This window comes from Carettochelys insculpta, chromosome 1, assembly GCF_033958435.1.
Source record: "Carettochelys insculpta isolate YL-2023 chromosome 1, ASM3395843v1, whole genome shotgun sequence".
NCBI lineage: Eukaryota > Metazoa > Chordata > Testudines > Carettochelyidae > Carettochelys > Carettochelys insculpta.
The window spans coordinates 249,055,041-249,070,306 of record NC_134137.1 but is presented as its reverse complement, the minus strand read 5'-3'; the positions used below and the strand labels follow the sequence as shown (position 1 = coordinate 249,070,306).

Here is a 15,266-nt window from a genome sequence, read left to right as displayed (position 1 = left end):
CTTTGGAGAACTGATCCAGCAGTTTCTGAAGCTGGCCTTCTGCGTCACTACAGCAGCGTCATCTGCAAACAGCATGTCTCTAATGAGCACTTCCTGCACCTTAGACTTAGCCTTCAGCCTTGCAAGATTAAACGGTTTCCCATCAGATCTTGTGTGCAAAAAGATGCCCTCTGTTGCGGATCCAAAGGCATGCTTCAGGAAGAGTGCGAAGAAGATCCCAAACAATGTCAGAGCAAGGACACATCCTTGTTTGACGCCACTCCTGATGCTGAAGGCATCCAATGATGTGCCATTATATTGGATGGTTCCTCTCGTCTCTTCGTGGAAAGACTGGATCATCTTGAGTAGCCGTGGTGGACAGCCTATCTTGTGGAGCAATTTAAACAGTCCATCCCTACTGACAGAGTCGAAAGTCTTGGTCAGATCTGTATGATTCAAGATGTGGGCATACATGGATTTATATAGAGGCAATAACATTCTGTATCCCTTTCTAAATGATTACTAACATTGCTTGGTTTTTTTGTTGTTGCTTTTGTTTTTGACCGCTGCAGCACATTGAGTGGATGTTTTCAGAGAACTATCCACAATGACTCCAATATCCCTCTCGAGTGGTTACAGATAAATTATTCTACATCATTTGGTATGTAGAGTTGGGATTATTTTTTCCAATATGCATTATTTTACATTTATCAATATTAAAATTCATTTGCCATTTTGTTGCCCAATAATTTAGTTTTGTGAGGGGTTTATGAAGCTCTTCATAGTCTGCTTTATTCTTAACTATCTTGAGCAGTTTAGTATCATCAGCAAATTGTGCCACCTCACTGCTTACCCCTTTTTCCAGATCACTTATGAATAGGTTGAATACGATTGGTTCCAGTACAGATCCTTGGGAGACACCATTAGTTACTACTTTCCATTCTGAAAACTTCCCATTTATTCCTACCCTTTGTATCCTGTCTTTTTTTTTTTTAAACAGTTTTCAATCCATGAGAGGAGCCATGACTCTTATCCCATGACAACTTATTTTACTTAAGAGTTTTGGCGAGGGACCTTATCAAAGGCTTTCTGGAAATCTAAATACACTATATCCACTGGCTCCCCCTGGTCTACATACTTAGTGACCGTCCCAAAAGAACTCTAGTAGAGTAGTAAGGCATAATTCCCTTCACAGAAAATATGCTGACCTTTTGACCCAACAAATTATGTTCATCCACGTGTTGGACAATTTTGTTCTTTAGTATAGTTTCAATTAATTTTCCTGTTACTGATATTAGACTTACTGGTCTGTAATTGTCATGATCACCTCTACAGCTCTTTTTAAATATTGGCGTCACATTAGCTATCTTCCAGTCAATAGGTACAGAAGCTGATTTAAACAATAAATTACAAGCCGTAGTTAATAGTTCCACAATTTCACATTTGAGCTCTTTCAGAACAAGGTAAGAGATCTGTAGATCAATACACAAGACCAATAGTGCCAAGACTCTGCTACACGAATACTGAATCATTGATTTCAATAAGCTTACAGGAACACTGGAAGAGCAAATACGTTTTCCCTTAGTTGTTCCTCTCTCCATAAATTTAGGAATTATATTGATAAGCAGGAGAAGATTGAGAAAGAGAAGGAATAGCAACAAACAGTAGTAGGAGATCAGAGAGGAGAGCAGAGGACTAGATAGACAAATCACAAGGACTGAGATGAATTAGAGGGAGCTGAGAGATTGAATGTAAATCAGCTTTCTATTTTATTTAGGGTATGCCTGTAAATAAAATTGGATGCTTACAGTTTTGAGTGTTTCACTGCACCCATTCTACGGCTGCCTGGCCAGTACTCAGAGAATGTTAGTATTAAATAGATAAATATTCTAGTATGTAATATGTAACTTCCTTTGTTGCATATTTATGGAAGCTTGTATGTTCCATTATTCGTATAATGCTACAGTATCAGAGTTCTATGGATATGTATGAAAAATCTCTATGCATAGTAACTGTATCTAGCTAATGCCTCAATCCATTTTGCTGTGTTTTATTGCTTACGCTTTTTAGGAGTTACACCGTTTGGTGTTTCCTTCCCAGCAGCTAATACTCCCTGAAACTGCCGGGTATCGAGCCGCACTGTCAGCATTCACTGGATGAAGAGATGTTCATAGCCAGAAGGATGGATCATCTGCAGGCAAACCCTCTACTGTAATGTCCTGCTCCATTTAGAGTTGTTGGTTTTTTTTTTGTGGGGATGGGGAGGGTTGGGGGGGAATAAAAATCCAGGTTTCCACTGTACACCTTGAAGTGGTGAGAAAAATCATATTTTTTCAGGTACTTTCTCATGTTCCCTTTTTGACAAACAGTACAAGTGAAGGAAGTAAACTTACCAGCTTTAAAGCTGAGTTCATCATGCTCTTGGCCCTCATAGTCATACAGTGCTCGTACTCTGACTTCCATGGCAGGGGAGGCATCTTCATCAAATGGGTTAGTTTCTCCATTTGCATCAGTGGAAGAAAACGGATTGCTGGACTCTTCGTCAGACCACTCTGTAGGGTAGCTTTGGTTTTTCTCGGAGCTGCTAACACTAAAAGCAATTTAAATTTTTAGTTTGTTCTAAAACACTGAGATTGCATACACCAATACCATAATACCAGTCTCATCTAGCTAAGTATAAATGTTAGAGCCAATATTTCAAATTTTGATATTTCTATAGTACTGTTCAACATGTTTAGGTTGGTGACACCTTAAGTCAAACATTTTTGCCACTGCCTAACATTTACTATAAGAGTAAAAAAGTGTATTGATGGGTCTATCTTATTTGTAAGCTGAAAGATTGACAGAGAACACTTAGCCTTAGAAGTATGCACAGAGGTAGAGGGAAAGCAAGGTTTTCTTTGCTTTAGACGGTAGTACATTTTTTCAGTTGTTCACGAGCACGTGACTGCTTTTTGTGACCTCCCACAGGTCACAACACACCAATTGAGAAACACTGTTCTAAAGCAGTGGTTCTTAACCAGTGCATCATGACATACTGGTACGCAATGAGATGTGTCCAAGTGTATTGTGAAATTTCATCAGTTTCCCTTTGCTAAGACTCTGTGCAGAGCCACTGCAGGAAGAAATACTGACCCCGCAGGGCCCATCTGCACCAAGAGGGAGCTGAAATGCTGCTTCCTGGACTGAATGGGCTGGTGGGGAGCCCACCCCTCTCCCTGCTGTGGCAAGGTGGGAGGGAGGAAGGAAACGAGCTTGTTGGAGCTGGGATGCGGTTCAAATGCTAGGTCCTGGTTCCAACAGGCTGGCGGGCAAGGGATCCTGCTCTCTGGAGCTGCTCCCTCCATGAGTTATCAAGTAACTGCTGAAATATTCAGTGGTTACCGGATTACTCAACTACAGGATTGCAAACCTGTCCAGGAAGACAGTAACCATAGTACATATAAATAAATGTGACAGCTGAAAAAAATCGAGTGTGCCGTATTACTGAAAAGGTTAAGAACCACTGTTCTCGAGCAATACTTTTAGAACAAGTAGTTTGTAGTTGAAGAAAAGTCAACTGTTGAGAGTGTGCACGTGACATGCATACCATACACCAGGATTGCCACAATGAAACAGGAATTGAGAAAGTGTTAAGAGGAGAAAGATTTAAAAGTGGACTTGTCTGCTGAGCACACACAGAGCAGCAAAGTTCCAGCGTAGTTTCACAGCAGATTTTGAGAGTTCACATATTTTAGAACAGTTGAGAACAAAAAGCAACTAACAAGTTGTGCTACCACCAGCCAATAAGCTTCAGTACAGTTTAAAACCAGAAGAGATTAAGTCAACATATGCAATCTGTTAGAAAAAGAAAAGTTAGATTTACAATGCTGTATATATGGCCACTTATGACTGTCGTGCACTGTACAATATGGTGCCTTTGCAGAAACCCAAAATTGGAAGCCTTAGATAGAGAAAGACCAAGTGTGGAAAAAAACAAAAAAAAAAAAATCTTTCACCAACTTTTTGATTTTATTGTCTTCCTTTTCACTGACAGTACTCCCCGTATCGTCTTCATCTTCAAAGGGATTGTAACTTGATTGTAATGACTGCACTGTATTACTCGGGACACTAAGATTGCTATTTGGGAGAGAAAAAGGATTAAGGTGACCCTATCTGCTCATAGAGTCAAATGTATATGTAATTAGTGTCACACTAAGAATAAGCTGTTTGGCCTTTACCCTTCTGCAGTCAAGAACCACCAGTCAAGCACATTGCTTGGGTCCTTAGGAAAGTGCAGAGCATGCCAAATCACTACACATAAATACTGTACATTAAGCATGGAACTTTTTTTTAAGTTGTGAAGAATTTACAAAGGATAATCTCCAAGATTTATCAGAAAACTCGGTCAGTCCCTCAATTTAATTTACTAGTTCAGTAATGAGCTGTCAAACCAGACAACATATCTATTTAATGTAGTTGTTTCTGACTGACTGAACACATTTGTACTTAAATTCACACAAAGCCACCTAACAGAAAGTTCAATTTCTGAGGCAGTTTATTTTATTTCCCATTCCAAGGTATCTTGGATTATAATATGGGTAGAATAATATGATTAAAATAAAAGTATGCTGAATAACCCCAAAATAAGAAAAATGCTGAAGTATTCAATGAGTTTGCAGGCACATAAGCTTTTCAAAAACCTAAAATTTAAGGACTTCTCTGTTTGTTCCCTATCCATGGAAATACTGCAAAACAGTAAGTCATGTTCTGAAACAAAAGAACCATATTCCATTTACCTAGATGAGTAGTGAAATTTCTGATCCTATATCCACCATTTGTACTTTAAGATACCATTATTCCCCCCCCCCCTTTTTTTTTTTAAAAATCTTTTGTCTCTCATTGACATAAAGTTCTACCTGCTAGGTTTGTTTTGCTGTGAAGCCTGATCTCCCGTCTGATTAACACCAGTTAGAGTCACTCCATCTGAAGCCTTCTTCTTCTCTCTTCTACTGAGAGTACGGTTCAAATCTGCAGACCACTCCTGTAAAATGAATGCAAAAGCAACTGAGTTTATGCCAATTAGCAGCACCATATTTAAATGTTGTGGTTCAGTTCTGCTAAGGCAGCTGATCAGTTACAGATGCTAAAGAGAACAAAAGACTTGAAATATTTCAATTCATCTTTAGGTCTGCTCTTTTCTTTCTTTTGCCATCAGAGAGCTGTGCATCCCTGCTGGAGTCCTGAGGACACCCTATTTCTCTCAATCTCCTACACCAAGCCCATCATTATGAAAGCCATGCAGTGTTTAACAGCTTTAACCTGAGGCCATCACATAAACCAAGACCAGAAGTGGCTGGTGCAATGGATAATCACAGGTATACATAAGCAAGTTACAGTTTCTGTTCGCTAAGTTGTTTTTGGCATATTTTATTTAGCATAAAAAGTTGATTCTATTTCACTGTTAGGTTCAGGGGCTTTCCAGTTACCTAGCAGAAATCTCAAATACCTCACTTCCTATTCACGGTCACTGGGTAAAATAAGATTTTAAATATTTTTATCTGTCTTAATGTGATATTACAGCTGGAAACAAGGAGCCAACAAACTCTACCCAGAGGCCTAGTGGTTCAAAGACCAATAGAAAACTACTATTGTAAGAACGGCGTACTGGATCAGACCAAAGGTCAATCTAGCCTAGCATCCTGTCTTCTCACAGTAGCCAAATCCAGGTGTCTCAGGAGGGAACAAAACAAAAGAAATGATCCATTACTGGTCACCCATTCCTAGCTTCTAACTGAGGTTGGGGACGCTGTCCCTGCGCATTCTGAGCAGTTGCTACTCATGAACCTATCCTCCAGGAATTTACCTAGTTCTTTTTTGAACCTTGTTACAGTCTTGTGCATATATTCTGATTTTCGAATGCCATATATTTTTGAGATATTTAGCCAAAAGTTTTATAGAAGAGCTAATCTTTGTTTCTCTCCCCCTCCCCCACTTTCTCTGTTTCTAGTTCTAAGGAACAGTTCTGAAGCCCAATGGAAGCAAGAGGGAAGAGAATAGTGCCCCCCAGTGGAAATATTGTGGGGGTTTCCTCTTTTGAAAGAGGTATGCAAATAAGGTAATTATAATGCAAATGAGAACTTTGCATATTTGACACCTCATTTGCATATTGATTTCTAAAGAGCTTCTTTTGAAAGAAGAAAGCCAGTGTAGATGCTGCTCTTTCAAAAGTAAACCTATCTTCGAAAGAATCCTTCTTTCCTTTATTTAATGGGATGAAGGATTCTTTCAAAGACGGGGTTTACTTTCAAAAGAGCAGCATCTACACTGGCTTTCTTCTTTCAAAAGAAGCTCTTTAGAAATTAGAATATGCAAATGAGGTGTCAAATATGCAAATTTACGTCACATTTGCATTTTTATTTCCCTCATTTGCATACCTCTTTCAAAAGAGGAATGCAAGTGTAGCCGCACCCCTGGAGGGGTTGAGGACAGCAGGACACAGAGGGTGGAGCAAAAGCTATGGGATCCAGGATCAATACCTAGAGAGGCCTGAGCAGCAGTGGGGGGGCGGGACTCTGATCATGGCAGGGAGCAGAACCTAAGAGATACTGTTACATCCCTAGTTCAGGTATCTGGTTACATGACTAACCAATAAGCATCTGCTTATTGGTTAGTGATAAGTTACTTGCAGTCTCTCCCCCCCCCCCCCCCCCCCCCCCGCACCAAGTAAATAAGGAGCAGCTGGGTCAGCTTTTTATCCCTACTTGCACTAGGCTCAGACAGTTTTCTCCACTGGTACTCCGTATTTCAAAGGCCAAGTCAGCATGCACATTGGCTCAGCTTCTGTCCCCTCCTCTCCACTCAGTGGGTGGAGTGCGGGGGAGACAATCCAATCCCTATGATGGGGACAGAAGCTGAGCCAGCTTGTGTGTTGACTCAGTCCTATGTGCAGAGAAGCAGGCTGGGGGAGGAGGTAACTGAGAAACCAACAGAAATGTTGGCAGTCATTCAGTTACCAGATTACTCACTCAAACATCCCTAATCTGCAAGTGGGCCAGAGTGCAAGAAGCATGACCCAGAGGGGTTGGAATAGGCCAGGAAGCAGGAACGCGCCCCCCCCACCCCCACCCCCTTCTCCCTTGGACAAAGCCACCTCTCTAATCATCAGCACACACACACACCCCTCCACTTTTCCTATTCACAGGGAGCTGCTACTCCCCACTCGTCCAGTGAAGAGAGGGAAATGTACATGACTTATCAAAACACGGTAGCGCATCAGCAAAGACATAAAGGAAAACTTTTAACTTGATACACAAAATAAGGAGAGACGGCAGCAGAATACCATTTTGAATTCTCTCTCAAAGTGAGAGCACTACAAATCTCTTATGGTCAAGCTGTAGGATCTGCAAGGAAACAGCCATTGCTGAGTCCACTGCTTATTAAATAAATACAGCTATTCTGCACAAATAGCAGAAAGATTAATGCTTTGCTCTGGATAGTGACAAGAAAATTAAGAGTAAAGTGAACCACATGGGCAATATCAGAAGCAATAGGCTGGTTTATAGTTTTTATGCTAACTGAACCCTTACATTCTAGTTCCCTGCCTCTAAAAACGCCACAGTCACTCGTGTCGGCTTCATCCATCTCCCACTAGTGTAAAATTAAGGGAGAAAACACAAGAAAGACTCTACAGGTAGTACATAGAATGCTCATCTTCTCCTACAGCAGAGGCAGGCACTGAAAATGTAAATATCTTGCAAGATTCCATTTAAAGACAAGCAGCGGGTCAAGAATGACCTGTGGAGAAGTCAATGTGTTAAAGAAGTACACTATTTTAGAAATATGGGGATTTTGCATTTTAATTTAAGTACTGATGGTACAGGTCCCTAGTTTAATAAATATAACATATTGCCGCTAAAATTAATTATTTCATACCTTAAAAAAAATCAGTGAGTGAAATTTGATAACTGAAATCCATGATTTTAATGTGTTCAAATATCTAATGTCTTGATATTATGGAGCATTTAAAGGCATAGATGTAGGTAAACGAGCAGGCATGAGAATCAAGATATGAACTCAATTAAACACCTGCAAAGTCAATCCTGAATAATTCAGCATGCCAATTCAAAGCAGGAATTGAGTGACAACACTGCAGCATTACAAAGGACAAATGGACAGACTAGGGAAAATCTTGAAATTCCCAAGGCATCCTATGATTTCATCTATATCTCCCAAACCTTAGGATAAATAAGGTGAAAAGTCAAGTTGGGTTTGTTGTACAAAAGGAAAAATAATTCAAATAGGCATTAAAATGAAGTGAAGTTTTAAAAAATGAATGAAAAATGCTCAGCATTCTGGTGTCACAATTGATTTCTTATGCAATTAGTAGAGCAATTTATTAGCCTTAAAAAGCAGACTTCAATTTGTTTTCAACAGAGGACAAGTTCTTTAAACAGCTTTGTATAGCTAGAAATCAGAAGTTTAAACCACCATAACTTAACATTGTCTTAAGCATACTTAGTGTATTACATTTCTAAATATAGTTGACCATAAAAAAATCTTACTTACTTCATCCTTGCAGCATGTAAAGAAAAATATTCTATTAGAAAAATAATGTGCACAAATTTTGTACCTGTGCTTTATCTATTAAGGGACCTGGCCCAGCCCATACATAAAAACAAATATAATCAATGCCATTCAACACTTCACAGCAAGAAACACAACAGCATATTTTTATCTTTGCACTTTCCTACCCTTATTCCATTACTATCCTGATATCAGCATTCCATCCATGTGGGGGGAAAAAAAACAACCAAGATTTAAAAACCAATAAATAAATAAAATACATAAATAAATCACAACATATTAATGCTGCCAAAATGCATTTTCCCAGGCAGTAATCTCAGACATAGTGTCTCCAATATTCCCTTATTGAGGAAAATGACATTTTAATTCCATTGGTGCCCCCAGATTAGCTGAAACTACTTTTAAAACTCCTGCTCCTTATCCTTAAGCATACTTTTAGCATCCATTTTATTTGGGTATGGAAGGAGAATGATGGTAACTACAAAACATGTTTGTGGCCAACATCAAGTCCACATTCTTGCTTAGTGATAATTAAAACAAACAAGTTGTCAGTATATAAAACAATTAGAAAGATGGAGTAAATTATATAGAAACGTGTCTTCAGGAGTCCATTAATGACATCTTGTAGTAATTGCAGGTTATAGTGAAACTTACTACTTTCTGTAAAGGTGCTGGAAACAAGTAAAAATAATTCTTGCTTCTACATGGAGTTTTAAGAATTTCTTAATTTTTACATGGATTTCTAAAATACTAAATTATATATAAATCTTTAACAGTAGATTCAGAAGTGTTTAGTTACTAAGAACTTACGATCTTCTTACAATACAGCCCTTGTGTTCTACGCTTCATTTAGGCTAGATCTACACTATGAGAAATTCAAATTTATGAAATACTAATTTCATAAATACTTGGCTTTATAAATTCAAATTTGAGTATCCTCACCTCCCCACAAATTTGAGTTAGTGCTGCCACACTAAATTGCCAAAGATCAGCTGTTGCAGCAGTGCATTGTGGGAACCTCTCTCACAGTTCCCTCAGCCAGTAAGGGGAAAAAAATGCCCTGCAAGTGTTTGTGGTATGTGATGTCATTTTCCCACATGGCATTGCCCTCATTCCCCTCTCATGGAAAGCAAATGGCTATTTTTTTCAGAAGGAAAAGTAGGGAATCCCAGGCAAAAGAAAACCAAACAGTCTGGCTTCGGAAGGTGACTGAACCATGTAAACTGGTTACTCAGCTGCTTTCACCCCATAGAAAGAATACTGAGGTACAAGTTTTGCCTGATCAACCAACTAGTGCGCCAGGCAGGTGACTGTCATACTCACATGCCAGAAAAATACCGTGACCTGGGATTACCCAGGTGACTGTGCCATCTCAACTGGCCACCCAGCCAGATTACACCTTGTGATATCTGCCCTTTCTTCCCCCACCCCCCGACCCACATTATAAGAAGGGATATGGTTAAAGGGCCAGTTGACAGGGTCTCTTCAGGGCCTCTCTCTGACCAGGGAGCCAGCCCCGAATGCCAATGACTAGGGGACAACCCCTCGGTGCCAGATATCACAAACTGTAATCTGTTCCTGTTCAAGTAGTTCATAGGATGGACCCGAGCCACTACCTATCATCTTTGAAAAGTCTTCTCCCCGTTGACAGACAGACCCCAAAATCTTTGCTGTGGGGGGAGACTCCTCCCAACACACACATGCATGCGTGCGCAACAGCCAGCGCCCAAAATCTTTTCTGCCTCTGGAACCTTCACTGAACACAAGCCAGGACATGTATGGGACATTGTGGGATACATGTAGGACTCCTGGAGGGCAACAAAAATAGTTTAAACAGAAGCTGTTTCCATACTACCATTAATTCGAATGCTTACATTTGAACTTCCTGTTAATCCCACTCAGGTTGTCAGAGTAAGAATACCAGCTGTCACGTCCCTTAAATTCAAAATAACGGAATTTGATGTGTGAATAGCCACAATTTAAAATGCTTAGATTTGAATTTATGCTGTAGCGCAGACATAGCCTTAGATGCCTGTTGATACCAATGGGATCCAAGTTCAGGTCAAAGCCACAGCACAAACAGAATATGCAGAATGTTTTACCTGCAAGTGAGCAACAGTTGTGCTAGCTAACACACGGTTAACAATATGAACTCATGCAAAAAACATAGAAAAATGAAAATCAAGACAAAAATAGGGAGGCAATGAATAGTCAGCATTGTAAAACTAGACAAAAATTACTGTTTTATTAAAGGGAGAATGGAAAGAAAGTCAAGTATCAAAAAAACAGGTTTTTAAAAGTGTGAATTCTTACCTCAAATTGAGGCCAATTCATTGACATCCCAGGACCATGATTAGCTCTATACCACCTCAGATCTTCAGTAGTATCTGCTGTTTTGATATTCTGCTCCAATTCACGATAGATATTTTTGTAACTACAAGATAAATTTGTTTTCATATTTAATATGCATTTACCAGAAATATGGTAAACCATTAATAAGAATAGAAAATTGTATATTTTACCCTGATTTACATCAATCAAAACACCAACGCACATTCTATGTTATAGGATAAAATGTATCTATGAAATTTTTCCGCAAAACTTAGCAATAGCAATAGGCTATATATAGCTCAGCTATTGAGATTGTGATAAAATAATTTAACTCAAAATGTGGTTTCATTTATGTCCCATCCTCTGTGTAACTATTAACCTGTAACTATTAATTATAAAATGTTTTAATGATTTTTAAACAAACTCATTTATAATATTGCCTAAAAATCCACTTATGCACGTTTTCCTCAAGCTTGCCTAGACTAAAGACTGTCTTTTAGTTTCAGTGTAATGCTAATGAATTCTAATACAAATTATCTTCATAAACATATATACTAAGAAAATTAAGCTATGCCCAAAAAACTTGATATGACAAAAAAAATCAGAAGTATAGTCAATATGGGCATGGATTTTTAACACAAAGAATTAACCTAATAATTGGCCTAAATGTTTCCTTACGATACATATTTCCTGGCAACGTTGTCAGCAATTAAACAGTAATCTGTTCAGGATAAGATTAAAGGCATATAAAAATAGTGTTCAGAATAAAGATGTGGGCAAGATCCCAAGGGATGATGGACTAACAGGTCTTAAAATGCATTCCATTGGGTGTGTGCATGCGTGTGTGCATGGTATCTGGAAGATTTTTCTCATAACAGCACCCATAGGGTCAGCATGGTGCCCCATGGAGTCAGGCGTTCATGGCACCATATATAGAGCCTGGCCAACCCACCCCCTCCCTCAGTTCCCTCTTATTGCCAGTGACAGAAGACTGGAATGTCCCATCGCTCTTGCTTGTGCAAACACTACTTCTTAAAGCTCTCTAGTATATATAGTTAGTCTTCCTTATAGTTCCTGTTCATATTTGTAATCAATCATCATTTGTGGGAGGGGGTGCACCCGTTTATTCCTAGAAGCCCCAGAGACGTGGCATGCCAAGTTCTCCAGGGTTTAATAATTGTGAGGTCTGTGTGAAGCACATGCCAAAATGGCATGTTGGGTGACAGCCACCAGAGGGATCCCTGCTGCTTCTGCTGTGAATTTTATCAAGGGCAGAGGACAGCGGCTCAAGATGCTTTTAATGGAGGCACAGTTACACCCAGGACCAGGAGAATTGGCAGCAAGCACCCCCTCACTGGGGCATGGCACTCCGGCACTGTATTCCACCTTGGTGCTAAAAGAGGACTCCTGTCAACACCATCACAGGTCAGCAAGAGGAGCATCTGAAAGACACTGACTACAGTCACTGGTGCCACAGGAGTGCAAGAAGTCTCAAGAACAAAAAGTTCTTCAAAGTCCAGAGATGTGAGACACTGAGAAGGGCACAAGCATGCATCAACCCCTACCTGTGAAGTGAGGGGAAGTCCATAGGCAGAGCCCTGACAGCTCTGGAAGACCAAATCTTGCTGTTCCCTTCAATGCTGGACACATTTGGGGCAGCAAAGAGCTTGATACAAATCACATTGCCATTCTCCACCCCTAGAAGAGAGAAGTCCCTGGCACTTATGGCATCAGTGTGCCCAGAAGTGCAATATAGCAGGAAGCAAGTGATGATGTCCTGGTATTCCTGCTCACCAAGCCTGCTGGCACCATCACAAACTGATAGACAGCCCAACCACTCACCTAGCTCCCACTGACTAGTGCATAGAGGCTCAGCACACACTTGGCTTGCTATCAGATATCAGGATGAGCACTGGAATCATACTGATCCAAAAGGAGCTCAAGCAGCTGGTCTTCAGCCATGATCAGCCACAAGTGCCAGAGCCCAGGGTACATTCCAGGGATATTGGTTACACTGCCTTCTGTAGTGTCAGCTATATTTGCACCTCCTTCCACAATACCACCTTGAGCTATGATATATACACCAATACCATCTAGGATGGCACCATCTCCAGCACTGACCTCAATCTCTGTGGTGACACCAAATTGGATCCAGAATGGGCAGCTTACTTGGCACCATTAACACCACCTGGGCCCAAAGCCACAGAACTAGTGACAATGTCACCATCATCAGTAGTACCTCTACCTCTCTAGGAGCTGGCACAGGCACCAATAATATTCCAGGCACAAGGGCCGATGCCAACGTATACACCACTGGCATTGACAGCTTTCTCCTCAGCACTGGACCGCTCCCGAGACCAACCAGATGTAGAGGGCCCAGATGGAAGGGAACAGATCCAGGTCCTAGCACCCTCCTCATTATTCTCATCTCCTGACAATGCATTAGTGGACACTGCAGTGGCCCCAGTTCTTGAGGGCACAACGGTCCTTCCACAATTGCTCTGCAGGGTTTGATCAAGATCTATGTATCAGGGCGGAGAAAGTGACAGGAAAGTCAGATCCCACAGTGGGCATTTCATCCCCCTGTGGGCCCTCCCTGAATTGACCTACCACTTATTAAAACCACAGTAAAATTCCTTTAATCTGTCACATCCGGCACTGGAGAAGTGCTGGAATACCAAATTTTCCAGATTATTGGACATCACCATAACCCCCATCCCCTAGTTCAACCCTGCCCCCATCACGGCTCACCACCCCGGCAGGCTCTACAGTACCGCTTGCATGCCCAATGGTGGAGGAAAACAGGTGCATGCCACCACCACTGCCCAATGAGTGGGGCCCAGAGGCCTATGGAGCTCACCGTGCCGTGGGCCAGCACCATGGTGCTGGGAACAGCAGCTCTGCAGGCTGCTTCACTGCATGGCTAACAGATGCCTGAGCGCCAGGCCTTGCCCTGTGTGTGGGGGGCCGAGCTGGTAAGATGGGGCCAGGCTGTGCAGTCAGTGTTGGCCGAGCAGGGGCAGAAGGGGCCATTCTGCGGTGCTTTGACTGGGGCAAAGCCTGGGTAGGGCACGGATGTGGCAGGCTGGGTCCGGACGAGACTGCACTTGTAACTTGGCAACAGTTGTCAGCTCCCTCAGTTCCCACATGCCTGAGGCTATTCAGGTCTTTGCATCTCAATGCCTGTGCGCGGGGAGAGTGGGCAAAATGAGCAGCACCGTAGAGCCAGCTTCTTCACCACCACCCCCCACTGCTCCTCCAGCTTCTTCGCCCCTCCCACAACCCTCGTATATCTCAGGGGACTACAGATGCCAAACCATCGGATTTCCAGATCATCAGAGGCTGGATTAAAGGAATTTCACTGTATATGTGAAAATAGTAAGACCTGCTGGTAGATCCCAGCCTCAGTCATACACACTAAAGGCAATGAAAGTTACTATTTCAAGCCCTTCAAAACGATACAAACAGCTCTATACTAACCCTATTCCAGACTCCATGATCGACATGGCAAACCAGAGGGAAAGACACTCCCCCAAGAATAGGGAACCTCTTCAGGAGGAAGACATACTCAACAGGGTGTTTACAACTTCATATAGCTAATCAAAAGGCCTTGGTTAGTAGATAAGCCTACAAACATCTCTGACCAAATTCACAGAACTGCTCCCCTCTGCTCAGCCACAGGAGTAGCTACAGGGTAATGAGAAAAGCCTCCTAGCTTGAGGTTTCATAATGCCTGCCATATGAAGCGCAACAGACCACCCAGCCCTCCCCTTTGAGGGTACAACCCTTTTCTCCTGAGGAAACAGCCCTACCCTTAGGGCTGGTGGACTAGTTCCTCAGGAACACAGGGGCAGAGGGTTTTACTCTTGGTAATACAGAAGGCCAAGGTGGGGCTTGGAACCTGAGGGATCTCACATTTCTGAATAAACTCCAGTTTTGTATGGTATCCCTGGCCTCCATTATTCCCTCTTCAGAGCCAGCGGACTGGTATGCCACCCTCAACTTAAAGGATGTGTACTTCCACATATCAATTACCCACACCCACAGGATGTGATTTTGATTCATGGTAAACAGAGCACACTACCAATTTACAGTCCTCCCTTCTGGCCCATCATCTTCAGCACCACAAGTTTTTATCAAATGTATGGCAGTGGTCATGATGTTCCTGTATAGACACTGAGTACAGGTTTTTTCCTTACCTTGACAATTAGCTAAACAAAGGCTATTCCAGGGAGCAGGTGCAGATACTTTTCAGGTTTATCAAACAAATATTGGACAGCATAGGCCTCTGCATAAATGAGAAGTCCACTCTGTCCCTGGTTCAGGGGTTACAGTTCATAGGGACAGTTCTGGACTCAACTCAGGTCAGGGCATTCCTAAAGGAACCTCAT

At 41.6% G+C, this 15,266-nt stretch overlaps 1 protein-coding gene and 1 long non-coding RNA gene across 6 annotated transcripts in view; one reads left to right on the top strand and one right to left on the bottom strand.

Moving 5' to 3' along the window:
• Positions 1-15,266, bottom strand: part of PACSIN2 (protein kinase C and casein kinase substrate in neurons 2) — a 113,235-nt gene that overhangs the window by 9,357 nt on the left and 88,612 nt on the right. For 4 of the 5 annotated variants that reach the window (XM_075003951.1, XM_075003960.1, XM_075003970.1 and 1 more), the window contains 4 exons: positions 10,858-10,978; positions 4,878-5,002; positions 3,982-4,098; positions 2,373-2,569 (listed from right to left, as the gene is read on the bottom strand). In XM_075003951.1, coding sequence (XP_074860052.1) covers positions 2,373-2,569; positions 3,982-4,098; positions 4,878-5,002; positions 10,858-10,978 — 560 coding nt within the window. The remainder of the gene's footprint in view (positions 1-2,372; positions 2,570-3,981; positions 4,099-4,877; positions 5,003-10,857; positions 10,979-15,266) is intronic. The other variant, XM_075003980.1, reaches the window with a different exon arrangement.
• LOC142018305 (uncharacterized) overlaps positions 2,159-15,266 on the top strand; it is a 38,142-nt gene continuing 25,034 nt past the window's right edge. The window contains exons 1-2 of the long non-coding RNA XR_012646783.1: positions 2,159-2,190; positions 5,177-5,336. This is a non-coding gene — a long non-coding RNA (uncharacterized LOC142018305). The remainder of the gene's footprint in view (positions 2,191-5,176; positions 5,337-15,266) is intronic.